Genomic DNA, 15155 nt, shown 5'->3' with positions numbered 1-15155 from the left:
CATGCAGAGGTCTGCAACTTTAGGACAAGAAGAGACATTCGAACTGCCAAATAAAATCAGCCTGAAGATTCAAGGCTTAGTTTTAATAGATTTACTAAGCTTCAGTTGATGAGACGATATTCCTTTTTCTCTCCTATGAAGGGGAAATGATATTGATTTTATGAAATTAAAAGGCATTTCAGACTAAATTTCAGATTACATTTTATCAAGTCTGAGTCATTTCAGTCATTCAGACTAGAGATGTTTCGATACCATTTTTTGCCTCCCAATACCGATTCCGATACTTTTACTGTGGGTATCGGCCGATACCGAGTACCGATCCGATACCAGTATGTTATAAAGCAGTGCGCGAAATTCTCTATAAAATGGTGGCGGGGACTGATTGAGATCGAATCTATAAGTAGGTCCTTACCGCCTGTTGGCTTTTTTTTATCATGAAATCAATCAATCAATCAATCAATTTATTTTTGTATAGCCCAGTATCACAACAACAGTTGCCTCAGAGGGCTTCAAGATGTTACATTTGTCGGTAAAAGTAAAAACAGTGAATAAGCATAATGGTAATATGCCATATTTACAGTAACGAGACAGAACGAAGCAACCACCGCCTTCGACCCTCACATCCGCAAGAAAAAACTCCAAAAACCCAGTGGGAAAAGAAGAAATCTTGGGGAGAACCACAGTATGGAGGGATCCCTCTCCCAGGGACGGACAGCTTTGGCAACAGCTAGCATGAGACAATAAGAAGTAAAGCCTAGGACAATGTTGAGGACAGTTCGTTGGACGGTCCAGCACAAGAACCACGGATCCCAGCAGTAGAACCGAAGCCAGTCCACGTGCAGGACCGACAGGGGTGTCCTCCCGGTCCAGACGGAGCTTGTTCATAGGCCTTCGTAATAGTGGAGTCAGCAACTGAAACTGGAGAAGACTCCCCCTCGAAGGGTGGGACAGCAGGTGAAAAGCAATGAACGGACTAAAGGGAATAACATTCAGACATTAGAGGAGGACAGGGCTCAGTGCACCGTACTTCCCACAGCATTCTAGCTCCTGGGGCAGCTTTGTGGATACTTAACTGTTTAAACTAGTATTTAGTTAGTATAGTTTAGTTTAGTTTAATTTAGTTTGGTTTAGTTTAATTTTGTTTAGTGTAATTTGGTTTGGTTTAGTTTAATTTAGTTTAGTTTAGTTTAGTTTAGTTTAGTTTAGTTTAGTTTAGTTTAGTTTAGTTTAGTTTAGTTTAGTTTGGTTTGGTTTGGTTTAGTTTGGTTTAGTTTGGTTTACTGTAGTTTGGTTTGGTTTACTTTAGTTTGGTTTGTTTTAGTTTAGTTTAGTTTAGTTTGGTTTACTGTAGTTTGGTTTGGTTTGTTTTAGTTTAGTTTAGTTTAGTTTAGTTTAGTTTAGTTTGGTTTAGTTTGGTTTACTTTAGTTTGGTTTGGTTTGTTTTAGTTTAGTTTAGTTTAGTTTAGTTTAGTTTGGTTTACTTTAGTTTGGTTTGGTTTGTTTTAGTTTAGTTTAGTTTAGTTTAGTTTAGTTTAGTTTAGTTTAGTTTAGTTTAGAATCCCTAGCTGACCTGATCATAGGCTGCATTGAAGAGAAACGTCTTGAGCCTAACCTTAAATGTGGAGACTGTGTCTGCCTCTTTGACACCACTTGGAAGCTGGTTCCATCAAAATGGTGCCTGATAGCTAAAGGCTCTTCCACCTAGTGTCCATTTAGAGACTCTAGGAGTCACCAGTAACCCTGCATTTTGAGAGCGAAGTGCTCTGATTGGTTGATAAGGCGTTAAAGCATCTTGGAGATAGGTTGGAGCCATCCCATTTAGGATTTTGTAAGTGAGGAGAAGGATTTTAAATCTAACTCTAAACTCGACTGGAAGCCAGTGAAGAGATTTTAGAACGGGAGTAATGTGTTCACGTCTTCTAGTTCCAGTTAATAATCTGGCGGCTGCATTTTGAACCAACTGAAAGTTTTTTAATACACTTTTTGGGCAGGCTGCGAGAAGGGAGTTGCAGTAGTCCAATCTCGCAGAAACAAATGCATGGATGAGTTTTTCTGCATCGCTTCTAGGTAGAATGTTTCTTATTTTAGCTATGTTGCGCAAGTGGAAATATGCTGTTTTACAAGCCAGGTTGATGTGTGCTTTAAATGAGATATCCTGATCAAATAAGACCCCGAGGTTCCTCACAGTAGAGGAGGAGGATACACTGACGTTATCTAAGGTAATAATCTGTTTGGATAGACACTCTCTCAGTTTAGGGGGGCCTAGTATAATGACCTCTGTTTTGCCAGGATTCAGACGGAGATAGTTCGTAGTCATCCAGGTTTTAATTTCTCTGATACAGTCACTGAGTCTGTCTATTTGATTAGTTTGATCAGGTTTCATAGATAATACAGTTGTGTGTCATCTGCATAGCAATGAAAATTGATATCGTGACTTCTAATTATGTTCCCTAAAGGAAGCATATATAACAGAAATAAAATTGGCCCGAGCACGGACCCTTGAGGAACCCCATAACTGACCTGGGAGCACGGTGAGGACTGTTGGTTAACGTGAACAAATTGGTACCTATTAGATAAATAGGATTTGAACCAGCAGAGGGCTTTTCCTCTGATGCCAACCTCACATTCTAACCTCTGCAGGAGAATATTGTGGTCGATTGTATCAAAAGCTGCACTGAGGTCTAGGAGAACCAGGATTGAGACTAGACCTGCGTCAGCCGCCAATAGCAAGTCATTAGTGACTTTAACTAACGCAGTCTCAGTGCTGTGATAAGCTCTATATCCTGACTGAAATTTCTCAAATAAACTATTGTCCTGTAGGTGGCGGTAAAGCTGTTTAACCACAACTTTTTCCAGGACTTTTGAAATAAAAGGCAGATTTGATATCGGTCTGTAGTTAGCTAGAATATCAGGATCGAGATTAGGTTTTTTCAGCAGTGGTTTGATTACTGCGAATTTAAATGACTGTGGCACATAGCCATTTTCTAGAGAGGTATTTATTATAGTTATGATCGTATTTAAGATAACTGGAAGGATATCTTTGAAAAGCTTAGTTGGAATTGGATCTAGGAGACAGGTTGAGGTTTTAGAAGACATTACAATTGAAGTAATCTCAGCCCCATTTACTAATGAGAAACTATCTAGTATTTCAGGTATTTCAGGTGGAGGCAGTGGCTGGATTCCCTGAGCTTGATCTGAGGAAAGCGCTTCACTGATTTTACCTCTAATGGTTATGATTTTATCATTAAAGAATTTAAGAAAGTCATGGCAGTTTAAAGATTCTGGGATTACTGGTTCCACTACAGTATGACTGTTTGTCAGTCTGGCTACAGTGTTGAATAGAAACCGAGGGTTATTTTTGTTTATTTCTATTAAACGAGAGTAATATAATGTCTTGGCTTTAAAAAGAATTTGTTTATAGCTTAGCAAGCTACATTTCCAGGCCTTCAGAGATTGTTCTGATTTAGATTTACGCCACAGTCTTTCTAATTGCCGAGTTTTTGTTTGAGAACACGGGTTTCAGAATTAAACCATGGAGCAACGCGCCTGGGTCGATTGGTTTTCAGCTGCAACGGGGCCACTACGTCAAGGGCAGATTTTAGTGAGTGCATAGCACTGTCAACAAACTGATCACTATTATCACCACTGGTCAATAAGCTCATTTCTGTGAGTTCACAAGATAATGCAGCAAATGCAGGCTGGATCAATTCTTTGTACCGAGCCACAGATTTTTCAGATAATGTCCGTATCAGCTGAATTTTATCTTTTTGAGCACAGTAGTCTTCAATCAAAACCTGAAAAGTAATTAAAAAATGGTCTGAGAGTATGGGGTTCTGAGGGAGAACATTTAGGTCACTGACTTCTATCCCATATGTTAAGACCAGATCCAGGGTGTGCTTGTGACTATGAGTGGATTCATCAACATTTTGAGTGAAACCGATACTATCTAATACTGCAATAAACGCATTACTCAAACTATCACCAGAATCATCCACATGGATGTTAAAGTCACCTATAATAAGGATCTTGTTATGAGTCAATACTATATTGCTTAAAAACTCTGAGAACTCAGTTAAAAAGTCAGAGTAAGGACCAGGAGGTCGATACACAATAATTAATAGTACAGCTTTTTGATTCTTCCAATTTGGACAAGTAAGCGTTAGTATTAAGCTTTCAAAAGAGTTGAATTTAACATTAGTTTTGGGTTTAAGAAGAAGACTGGAGTGGGAAATCACTGCCACACCTCCACCTCGACCTGTTGATCTAGCTGTTTGGAAATTAACATAGGTTGGAGGGGTACATTCATTGAGCCTCACATAATCATCTTGCTGGAGCCAAGTTTCTGTTAGAGCAAGGAGATCAATGTTATTGTCACCGATAAGGTCATTAACTAACAGAGATTTAGTGGAGATTGCTCTAATGTTTAGTAGACCACATTTTATGTATTTCCTAATGGAAAAGTTATTTTGTCTTGTACAGATGTTAAGCTTTTTACCCATTGACTTTTTTTTAATGCTTTGAGCACTTTGGACAGACTCAGTCTCTGTTAGCCTAGGTAAACCTCCATGCTTGACTTGTAAAAATCCGGGAGCAGGATTAGTGACGGGATCAACAAGATCAACAGAGGAGTGTTCTACACGACTGCTCTGCGCCCGGGGCTCATAGCTGGATTGTCAATTTAGAGTTCGAAGCCGATCAGCCATATTGTGAGCTAAAAGGGCTGCACCATCCAAAGTTGGGTGGATGCCGTCCCTGCGGATGAGCCCAGGCTTTCCCCAGAAGGTGCGCCAGTTGTTTAGAAAAATAACTCCGTTTTCCTCACTCCATCTAGACAACCAGCGATTGAATGATGAAAGTTGGCTATACATTTCATCATTGACCAAATTGGGCAGGGGACCAGAGAATATTACGGCATCAGACATCGACTTAGCCAATTCACACACCGAGGCTACTTGTAATTTGAGCACCTCTGATTGTCTCCGCCGGGCATCATTACCGCCTGCGTGAATCACGACTCGACGGAATCTCCTACCTTCCTGTTTTAAAAGCCTAAGGTTCCCCTCGATGTCCCCCACTCTGGCCCCCGGGTAACACCTAACCTTCACCGCTGGCAGCTTCACGTCTCTAACTATAGAGCTGCCAATCACCAGCGTGTCCAGTTCAGCCGGCGTGTCGTCGCTGAGGGGAGAGAACCTATTGCAGACGTGAAGCGGTTCTTGGAGTGCTACGTGGCGGTGCTTAGCACTAGCCTTCCTCCGGACTGTCACAAACCGGTCCTGGTCTTGTCCCGGCTGCTCGGGACACGCTGCGGGGCTAGGCTTGCTAACACTCCTCTCACTGCGGGAACGGGCTGCGAGCCCTGCCGCTACCTCGCTATAGCTAGCGCTGCCCTGCCCCTCACATCTGCGCAGCCGCTCCTCTAACTCGGTTACCCTGGCCTCCAGCGCTGTCAATACACTGCACTTTACGCAAATACCCCTATCGTCAAGGGAGGCAGGGTTCTGACTCAACATACGGCACACTGAGCAGGAAAGAAAAGAAGACAGAGGGGAGGACGCCATAGCGGTCCCGGCGGACCAAGCTAGTTAGCACGCTAAGCTAGTTAGCACGCCGGTGGCGCTAACGGCGGAGAAGAAATGTAATTCACGAGAGATCGCTTGGTCAATCGGGGGCGAAGTAACCCCGGGGGCGTAAATAACCCCGATTTTTGATTGCTTCGTGAATTAACAGTAATAGCAAGAGAGAGACAGCAAGCACTTCAGTCGCTCGCAGGCTTCTGCAAGCTTCACCAACACGGAAAACACTCACCGGAGTGACGTCAGACGCGTTGCTTCTCTTTTAATGAATCGATCATAACCAACACGCCTCTTAACGCTGGGATTCCATTTTTGCATTCTTCTTCTCTGTGCTTCACGCTGCACTATGCATCAACAATCACAATGCGCCCTCTGCTGGATTGAAGGAGGTACTGCTTGATTCAGGCGCGTCTGTGAACTCCAAACAACAAATACTTCAGAACACAATGACAGCAATGGGTGTAAACAGTAGTAACTGTAAATATGCAAATCTGCCAAAACAGTTAATGATTTACTGCGATACTACAGTTCTCCACCCCTGAATGAGGCCGTCACAGCTGCAGAACAACATCAATGAACATCAGTGAGAGAGGTCCTCCAGGGTCTGATACATACACAGACAAAACCTGGTCAGATTAAGACCTGAATAGAATCAGAATCTACACTGACATTCATAGCCATCAGCAGGATCTCAGCTAAAATATTTAGTTTCAGTTGGGAGCAACGACATGATCTGAAATGTGATTTGTGCTGGTACGGATTCTAGGGTGAATGTGCCACCACCACCAAAGGAACTTGTCAAAGCTGGGATGCTTCAATCAGCAATTAGCAACATGCATACCTGCAGCAAAATAAATAAAAATCATTTCAGAAATTTGAAACTTAGGGTGGGCCATATAGCATATATAAGAAGATCTACCATCCCAGACGCAGTGCAGCAAATAGATAGAAACAGAACGAAACAAGCACAACAAAATACAACAGTTTAATTAAAAAAGTATTGTTTGATCCTGTTTTTGATCAGCATTTTACAAAATTGAAAATTAAGGACCTGTTAAAACTTGTGAGGGCCTGTTAAAATTTTGACGAATTTCATGCCCTGTAAAGTAATATACCACGCCTACATGACTGTCACATGATTGTCATTGTGGTAAGGCCTGGCTCAGGTTAAACCCTTTGTAAAACATGAATAAATACAGCAAATTCAAGCCATTTATTTTTAAATAGAACAGTATAAACACACAGTATAACAGTAGTGCAAGTGCAATTGAACTAAAATCTAGGAATAACCATTTTCAATCACTAAAAGTGCAGCCAAAATATTTTTAAATTAAAAAGGAATTTGAATAGAACCATATAAAACAGTATGACAACTTAAATCTAGGAATATACATTGTTGCATTTTTGAATTAAAGTTCCCACACAATATTGTAAAATGAAGGTATTTACATAAAACAGTATAAATAACTGTGGTGCAAAAGTAACTTAAAAAATAAATCCAGAAATATTTTTTTAAATTAAGGTGCAAACATAATATCGTAAAATGAACAGGGTATTTGTATAGAACAGCAAAAAAGAAAACAGTGCAACAGCAATTTAAAAGATTATTTTCCAAAAATGTTATAGTTCAAAACCAACCTCTAAAAACTAACATTCAAAAAAAAAAAAAAAAAAAAAAAATCCAAAGAGCAGAACAGTAAAAACAAAATAGGCTTCTTTAACACAAGTCAGCTGAACACTGCAGCAGCATTTTAGACATCGAGTACAGCTCATAATTTCAAGAACAGAGGCAGATTGTTTTTCAAGAAGATGAGCATTTCTGCTCTCTCTCCTCCGAGTCTGTTCCTTCTTGCATCAACGATGTTGGACGCTACACTGAACAGTCTCTCACTGTCAACACTGGTAGAAGGAGCACAGAGAAACTTTGCAGCAGCGGCAGCCAGGGTGGGAAACCGAATTTGGTTGACTCCCCAGTACTGGAAGGGGCTGTCTGAGCGAGGGATGGTTTGCTCTGTCAAATATGTCTATTTGAACCTGTGTGCCTGTGCTACTAGCCCACATTCATCATCATGCTCCTGGAGGATTTCCTCAAAGAAGCCTTTCAAGCTGCTTCTCCTGCTGCTGCTGCTGCTGCTGCTGCTGTCATCTGGCTGCTCTTCCATGCGAGGGGCTTTACCGGGGCTGCTGGGCACCGCCTCTGCTTCCTCAGGTGTGATCCTTCTGCTCAGTAACGTCACCATCTTCTCCACCTCTTGGGTCAGAGCATCCTTGGCATGCTTGATGCTCTCTGTATCTGTGAAGTATCTGAAACAACAATGAAAAAAATTAAAAGTCATAATGTGTAAAATAAACAACCCCCTCCATAGTAGCTTTTAGTAATAAATAACAATGCAATATGTAGTTATCTAAAACATTTCAAAATGTTATGTATATAATATAGCCATTTAATGAAAAATGAGACATACCTGTCTTTGAATGGAGGGTCCAAGAGAGTAGCAACTGCATACAAGGGCTCATTCTCGATGGTCTTGAATCTTTTGTTTACAGCCTCAAGCAGGGTTGTTTTCATGGTTTTTATTCCTGTGTCCTCCTCGTTCTCCCGAGCAAGCAGACGTTTCAGCGCTGTGACCGAGGGGATGACTTCAGCTGCAGATGAGGTGGAGGAGCTCATCTGTCTGGTCAGTTCTTCACATGGTGCCAGAACAGTGACTGTTTTCTCCAGTAAAGCCCACTGGTCAGCTGAAAGGGTCACTGGCAGGTCATGGTCAGCTCCATATGCTGAAATTGCCCGCTTCTGCTCCAGTAAACTCTCGACCATGTAGCAGGTACTGTTCCACCTCGTTGCTACATCTTGGTGCAGACATTTGGTAGGCATTTTCAGATCCTTCTGAATGTCACCGAGGCGTGTAGTAGCCAGTGGCGAGTGTTTAAAATGCGCGACAATCTTCCTCCCATTCGCCAGTGCATCACTCACACTTCTCTGTGACAGCAGCCCTTCATGCACCACCAGCTGGAGGGTGTGGGCGAAGCATCCCAAACTTGGCGCATCCATCTCGTCCATGGCTTTTTTCATGTTGCTAGCATTGTCCCGTAAAACAACATGAACGATTGACTTGGGGATTTTCCACTGTACTAGCATCCTCTCAATGGCTTCAGCAATTAATGTGCCAGTATGTGATCCTCGGAACTCGCTGGCGTGCAGCACTGCACTTTGCGGGGTAAATTTTGTGTCTCTGTCCACCCAGTGTGACGTTAAACTCAGCAAAGACATGGGGGACACGCCAGAGCTCCAGATGTCCGTGGTGAAGCTGATTGCGTTCACGTCTTTCAGCATACACAAAATGTGGTCCCCAACTGCCTGGTATAACTTTGGCAGCGCAGTTTCAGAGATATATTTACAACCCGGCAAACAGTACCTTGGCTCCAAATGCTCCATCAAGCGGCGAAACCCCACATTTTCGACAACAGACAGGGGTTGGTCATCCAGGACTATAAATTTGTCAGTTTTGTCTGTTATCTTACCTGCTTTTGGGCTTTCTCCGGGGAATTTCTCTCGTCGTTGGAAGGCAGCTTTGCTGCTGCGGCTCATTACTCCCCTTTGCTTTCGTAAATTCTTCGTGCTCTTTAGCGTGACGCGTCTTCAAGTGTTTAATTAAATTGGTGGTGTTAAAATTAGCAGCACTTGTGCCACCTCTCGAAATCCTGTTTTTGCATATATTGCATGTCGCAGTCTTACTGGTGGGAGCATCCAGCGTGAAAAACTGCCACACCGCTGACATGACGCTAGTGCTAGTTAGCTCCGGTCCCGTGTCAACAAACTCCGGCTCCGGCGCTGTGCGTGTGTCATGTGATCCATTCTTCTTTGTCGGTCAAAAAAGAGCAAGCTGGCGCTGCAGCACAGTGGCACAGTTTTAGATCGACGAAGAAGAACTGTGTCAGAGCTAACGGGGCTAATCAGTAAATAAATTACTAATTTAATAAATAACGTGGTATCGGATCGGTAGCTGGACTCCAGGACTCACCGATACTGATGCCAACATTTTTGGCAGTATCGGCGCAATTTCCGATACTGGTATTGGAATCGGAACATCTCTAATTCAGACAGTTCATTCATCACAACTGTTTAACTCAACTTTTCTCTCCATATATCAGACATACAGATAAAGATTGCAGCGTTGTTTAGAGTTAAAACAGATTTTCCAGGGAACATAAGGTATACAGTGATATTTTCCTAATTTGTAGTGTTGAAAGCATCGTTGGAATGTTGAACAGTGAATTTTTATGCCAATCTTCATGACACTTTGTCTTTCTAGAAAACTGTGGTATTGGACCTAGAAGCACAGCAGAGGTATGGTGATGATCCAAAACTGGAGACGAACTGTTGAAAGTTTCTGTGTTTGTATACGTGTGTATGTTTGCACGCTTTTCATATACGTACCTTATAAATAGCCAGGAGGAGCATCTTGCCGTTCGGCTTGATAATGAGCTCCCGGCGCAGGAGAGAGAGTTCCTGATGAAGAGGAAGGCCTTGGTGATGAAGGCTCTGGAGAAGACTCTGTCCCTCACCTCTCCACTCGACCCCAAGAAGGTACAGCAGTCTCTGATAATCTATTCAAATAAAAACTACAAGAGGTGTGTCAGGCTGAACGGTGGCATCTTGCAGAGTTTACCTGAGCCCAGAAAACCTGTGCCAACTTTAAAATGCCGATAGCACAGCTAAGAAACCTCTGTTTATAGAATTTTGCAATACATACATGTTGATCTGTGTGGGAGTCGTTTTTAGACATTTTTGGTTCTTTAAGTGTTTTGATTTCTTTTTTTTCTCTCCTTCACATTTTATAATGGTTTAGAAAGTTTTATTACATCCTGAGCAATTTTAGCAATGCTATTTTACCTGTTTTCATATTTTTCTAATATATTTTTCATGTACATTTTTCAGACATTTTCTTTTTGATTTTCTCATTTTCTACCCATTCCAATGCTTTTGACTATTCTAGTTGTTGTTTTGGCAGTTGGACCTTTTTTTCAAGCCACATTTCACAATTTTAGCATTTTTATCTGCTCTCGTGTTTCTTTGAACCAAAATCTTTTACAATGTGGGTTTCTATTTTGTTCTGCTGAACTGTGGACCTGTTGGGCTCCTAAATTCCACTGCGTGTGTTTGTGCTGCGTTCCGCTCAGCTCAGCTCCGTTTTGTCAGAGCCCTCCGCTCCGCTCTGCTCCGCTGCGTCTCTGTTCCGCCGGCCGGAGAAGCAGAGCAGCGCAGCGCTATTTAGCATCGACCTCCAAAAGTTGAGCAATCTGGGCCACACTTGCATTTTTCTCTGTAAATCCTTGTAGAAAGGATGATGGGGTCATATAAAATTTTATGATTTTCCACTTCCAAAATCAGCGTCTCTTCATCCTGGTTGTTGTGCTTCAACAGCTGAATTTCGTGCAACAGGATGTTGACATTCGGGCCTTTCAGAATAAAATGCATACACGGTCCTGAATATGTATTTTGTAGAAAACACGAAATTTATGGACAATAGCCTGCAAATGGGCCATATATGCAGCTGTGTAAACATTCAGAAACGTTTGACTATAGCTTGATTACAGACAAAATAGAAGTTTGTCATATAAAACTTGAAAGTGTGTTTTTAATTTTTGTTTGCCCATTTTTTAAAGTGTGTATTTTAATCAGTATGGTATGTCTATTCGTGATATATCTGAAACTTAATGTGAGGACAAATAAAACGTCTTTAAACAGTTTAAAGTTTTTAATAAAGACAAAATGATTTTATTTAGTATAAAGCCGGAGGTTGTTGGAGTTCTCTTTCCTGTTTGGTGCATCTGAACTGTGGAAATTTATGCGTACGGAGACCCGGACGGACCGGACCGGAGAGAAAAATAGACCTTGGCTCTATTTTGGACTGACGGAGCTGAGCGGACCCAGACGGAGCTGAACGCAGGCTGTGGAATCAGCTACAGTCATTAAAATAGCAACGTATTTGCTGCGGTGGTCGGACCGGAGCGGAGCGGAGCAGAGCGGAGCGCACGCAGCAGTGGAATTTAAGGATAAGATTATCAACCAGGACCCAGAAACCTTCCAACAGCCTCACAGAGGGAAAAAAAAACATTATAACTCAAGATCTTTAACTTTTTACTTGAGAACAGGAAAGGAGCTCAGACTTGTGTGCACATCCCAGCTGACTCTTGATGATTTGTCAAAGCAGGTGGTTTTTGAAGTGCCATAGCAATAAAGTTATGTTGATTTGAGGATGCCCCCTGGTCACCTCCATTCCCAGGTTTACCAGGTACGTCTGCCTGGAAGGAGGAACCAACGCCGGTCCAGGACTCACTGGAGGGGTTATATCTGTGGTTTGGTCTGGGAGAGAATTGAGGAGAAGAGCTGAAGGAAGGTGGAGGAGGCAGAGATAGAAAGAGGTGTGTGGTCTCTGCCACTGAGACTCCAGGGGACTGGATCCATCCAGTTTAGATGGATGGATGGATGGATGGATGGATTGGTGTTCAAGTAAAGTAAAATCCTGATGATATGTAGTATATTCTGTTCTCTCTGTGAACAGTCCTCCTTCCCGCTGCACCATTGTGTGACCTCTGCAGCAGTTAATTTCAATGTGAAATAAGAGAACTGAGGAACCATTTTCAACTGTTAAACTCATTAAACTGTTAGAAACTCTGAAAGATAAACTGTAGGATTCATCTCTATGTTGATATCATGTCTGAGTTTCACCGACCTCTAAGCTGTTGTTCTGATGCTGCTCCTTTTGACTCCGTTAACATAGCAATGTGTGAATCCCTGTCTGTTCTCTGTGTCCAGGTTCCAACTATAGCAGTGGCATCTTCAGGCGGAGGCTCTCGAGCAATGACGGGCTTTCTGGGAAGCCTGAGGGGTCTGCAGGAAATAGGGGTCCTGGACACTGTCACTTACATTTCTGGTGTTTCTGGATCCACCTGGTGAGGAAGAGAACAGAGACCTTCAGTTGTGTTTTACAGTCAGTCCAAAGGAAAGTAACATCAGTGTTTTTCTTGGTGAACAGGGCGATGTCTGCTCTGTATCGGGAGGCAAACTGGTCACAGCAGGACTTAAACAAAGTCATCTCAGCTGAGAAAGAACTGATGACAAAGACTATCCCGGACCTCTTCTCACCCGAGAGGCTGCGCTACTACAGAGAAGAAATGGCAGAGAAAAAGGAGCAGGGACACATTTCATCCGCCATTGATTTCGCCGGGCTGGTTTTTGAGCAACTTGTTTTTGGGGAGGTGAGAAGCTGAAAGTTAAGCTGGCTGATCAAATATTTTAAAGGTTACCAAGTGTTATAGCATGTTGTTTTTTTATTGCAGAAAGTCGAGAGTACCCTGTCTGAGCAGCAGATGGCAGTGAATGAAGGTCAAAACCCTTTACCAATCTACACTGCTGTCAATATAAAAGAGGACCTGCACGGCAGTGGAAGTGAAGATGGTAAATATTCTGGAAGACGTTTGATTTGTGTCAGAACTGTTTTCATGAAGATGATCATGATGGTGTGAGCCAAAAAATTCTGCAGAGCTTCCAGAAGTGTCCAACTTCATGGACAGTTTGATCAGCACTAAGAATTACTGTGTGGAGCTGATCTTGTCCTGCTCGGTGCTCAGTTGAACACAGCAGAGCTTCAGTCAGCTTGGCCTTCTTTTATTGCAAGGCTCTGCCTTTAAAACACTGATAGGTGTTGATGAGTAGTGTATCAAAAGGCGTGGTAGCAGGACTCAAATGCAGACCACTTTCAGGACCAAAAGCAATCATTAACACAGGTGATCGTGCCTACAGAGATTTCAAACAGTAATTAAACACAAGGATCATCTACATTTTTCTCCAAGCTGTCGATGTTTAATGGCTGTGTTAAACAATTATATTAAATATTGGAGTGACGTGTCTTGTGTCAGGTTCAGCAAACCCCTTTAGTCAACTTCAGTCTCAATCAGATCAAGTTTCTTTGACATTAACTTGAACCACAAAAGAGCAAAAAGAAATGCAGTAAAACTACTAACAGTTGTCAAATATACTGACTTTCCAACTGATTGTTTTGACAGAGTGGTGTGAATTTACGCCATATGAGGTGGGATTTCACAAGTATGGAGCGTTTGTCCAAACTGAGAACTTTGGCAGCGAGTTCTTCCTTGGTCATATCATCAAAAAACTCCCAGAGCTCCGCATCGCATATCTTCTTGGTGAGACTCTGGTCTTCATTCAATATACAGAGGAATTTCACAAATGTAACAAAAATTCAATTAATGTTTGCTTGTGTTTCTTATTCTCTTCAGGAATATGGGGCAGTTACTTTGCTATATCCATCACTCAGCTATGGAAGTTCTTCACAGGTCATGAAGCTCCATGGGGCGACCAGCTTAAAGCCAAAGTCAGAGTCACAGGTACAACAGATAGATATAGAGAACAAAAGTTATTTCATGTTAGATCTTTTCTGCAAAATCCACAATAATGACTCACCTGGTGAGTGACGAGGCTGGTCAATAACACCAACAGGACACTGTGATCTGCAAATATGACAGTGTCTCCCCCCTTCTCTTTTTCACACACATGAAGGGTCTTGGGAGGCGTGCTCATCACGTTGGTTTTGGTGGAGGGGGCCATCTAAGTGGCTTCATTTACTGAACCCTTTGGTGTCTCGCCTCTCAGTTTTAATTGCACCTCGTCATCCAGCAAGACCGAATATATACAGATATATACAGCACACACATCTGGGGGACCGGGGTGGAGGTGGGGGGTGGGGTTGGGGTGGGTGGCTGCTTGGGTAGGTGGGACTGCTTGTTTGGCTTCGCCCCTTGGGGCTGGTACTCCTGAGTATGGTCATGGCCGTCTGTCTGAGTAGGTGGGGTTAGATCTTGGGCTCTTGGGCCCTGGGCTCTCGGCTCTCCCCGCCCTGGGCGTCCAGTGCCCGGAGGGGGACGCCGGCTCCAGTCGGTCTTGGCTCCCTGGGGCCCGGGCCCCGTGGCCGCCGTGAGTTCCCGGCCGGGGATTTCCTCTGCTCCCTTCTGGACCGGTGTGTGGACATTTGCCTGGTGGGGGGGGGGGGGGGGGGGGGGGGCTTGGATCTGGGCTCTAAGGTTGTCTGGGCCCTGTGGGCCTCTTTAGCCTGCTTCTGGTCTTCTCAGGGGTCAGAGGTCTATATAAAAGGTCACTGTCACATTTGCATGATCACGCTGATCTTTAATCACGCTTCATATTCTGCTTATGGACTTGGTCACCTTGTTTTTTTGTGGTGGGTTAGATTAATGGATATCTGTTAGGTCTCTCCTGATGCTCTGGTGTAATTTCATACCTGGATCCTCAGTTTGCACGTCCCATTTCACTACCAGCTATATTCTCCAACAACAGTCCATAGGATTCCCTCTGCCATATCTTTATTCAGGTGCAGTAGCCGGTCATCTGGAGTGTCAATAGTAATTGAAAGATGTCTTATCTTTGCTCTCTTTTCCTTCTCTTAACTTTTTTTTGTTTGTTTGTTTGCTTGTCTGTTCACTTTGTTTGTTTCACTCTCTGTCTCTCTCTGTGTCTTTCTGTACTCCTGTCAGGTCCAGTAA

At 42.9% G+C, this 15155-nt stretch overlaps 1 protein-coding gene across 1 annotated transcript in view; it reads left to right on the top strand.

The window, feature by feature from the left end:
* Positions 1-15155, top strand: part of LOC115399828 (cytosolic phospholipase A2 zeta-like) — a 20542-nt gene extending 5387 nt beyond the window's left edge. The window contains exons 3-11 of the mRNA XM_030107410.1: positions 9890-9924; positions 10026-10164; positions 12397-12533; positions 12617-12839; positions 12921-13038; positions 13647-13784; positions 13878-13985; positions 14507-14571; positions 15147-15155. Coding sequence (XP_029963270.1) covers positions 9890-9924; positions 10026-10164; positions 12397-12533; positions 12617-12839; positions 12921-13038; positions 13647-13784; positions 13878-13985; positions 14507-14571; positions 15147-15155 — 972 coding nt within the window. The remainder of the gene's footprint in view (positions 1-9889; positions 9925-10025; positions 10165-12396; positions 12534-12616; positions 12840-12920; positions 13039-13646; positions 13785-13877; positions 13986-14506; positions 14572-15146) is intronic.

Source organism: Salarias fasciatus, chromosome 13 (genome assembly GCF_902148845.1).
Source record: "Salarias fasciatus chromosome 13, fSalaFa1.1, whole genome shotgun sequence".
Classification (NCBI taxonomy): domain Eukaryota; kingdom Metazoa; phylum Chordata; class Actinopteri; order Blenniiformes; family Blenniidae; genus Salarias; species Salarias fasciatus.
This window is presented reverse-complemented; position numbering and strand designations above follow the sequence as displayed.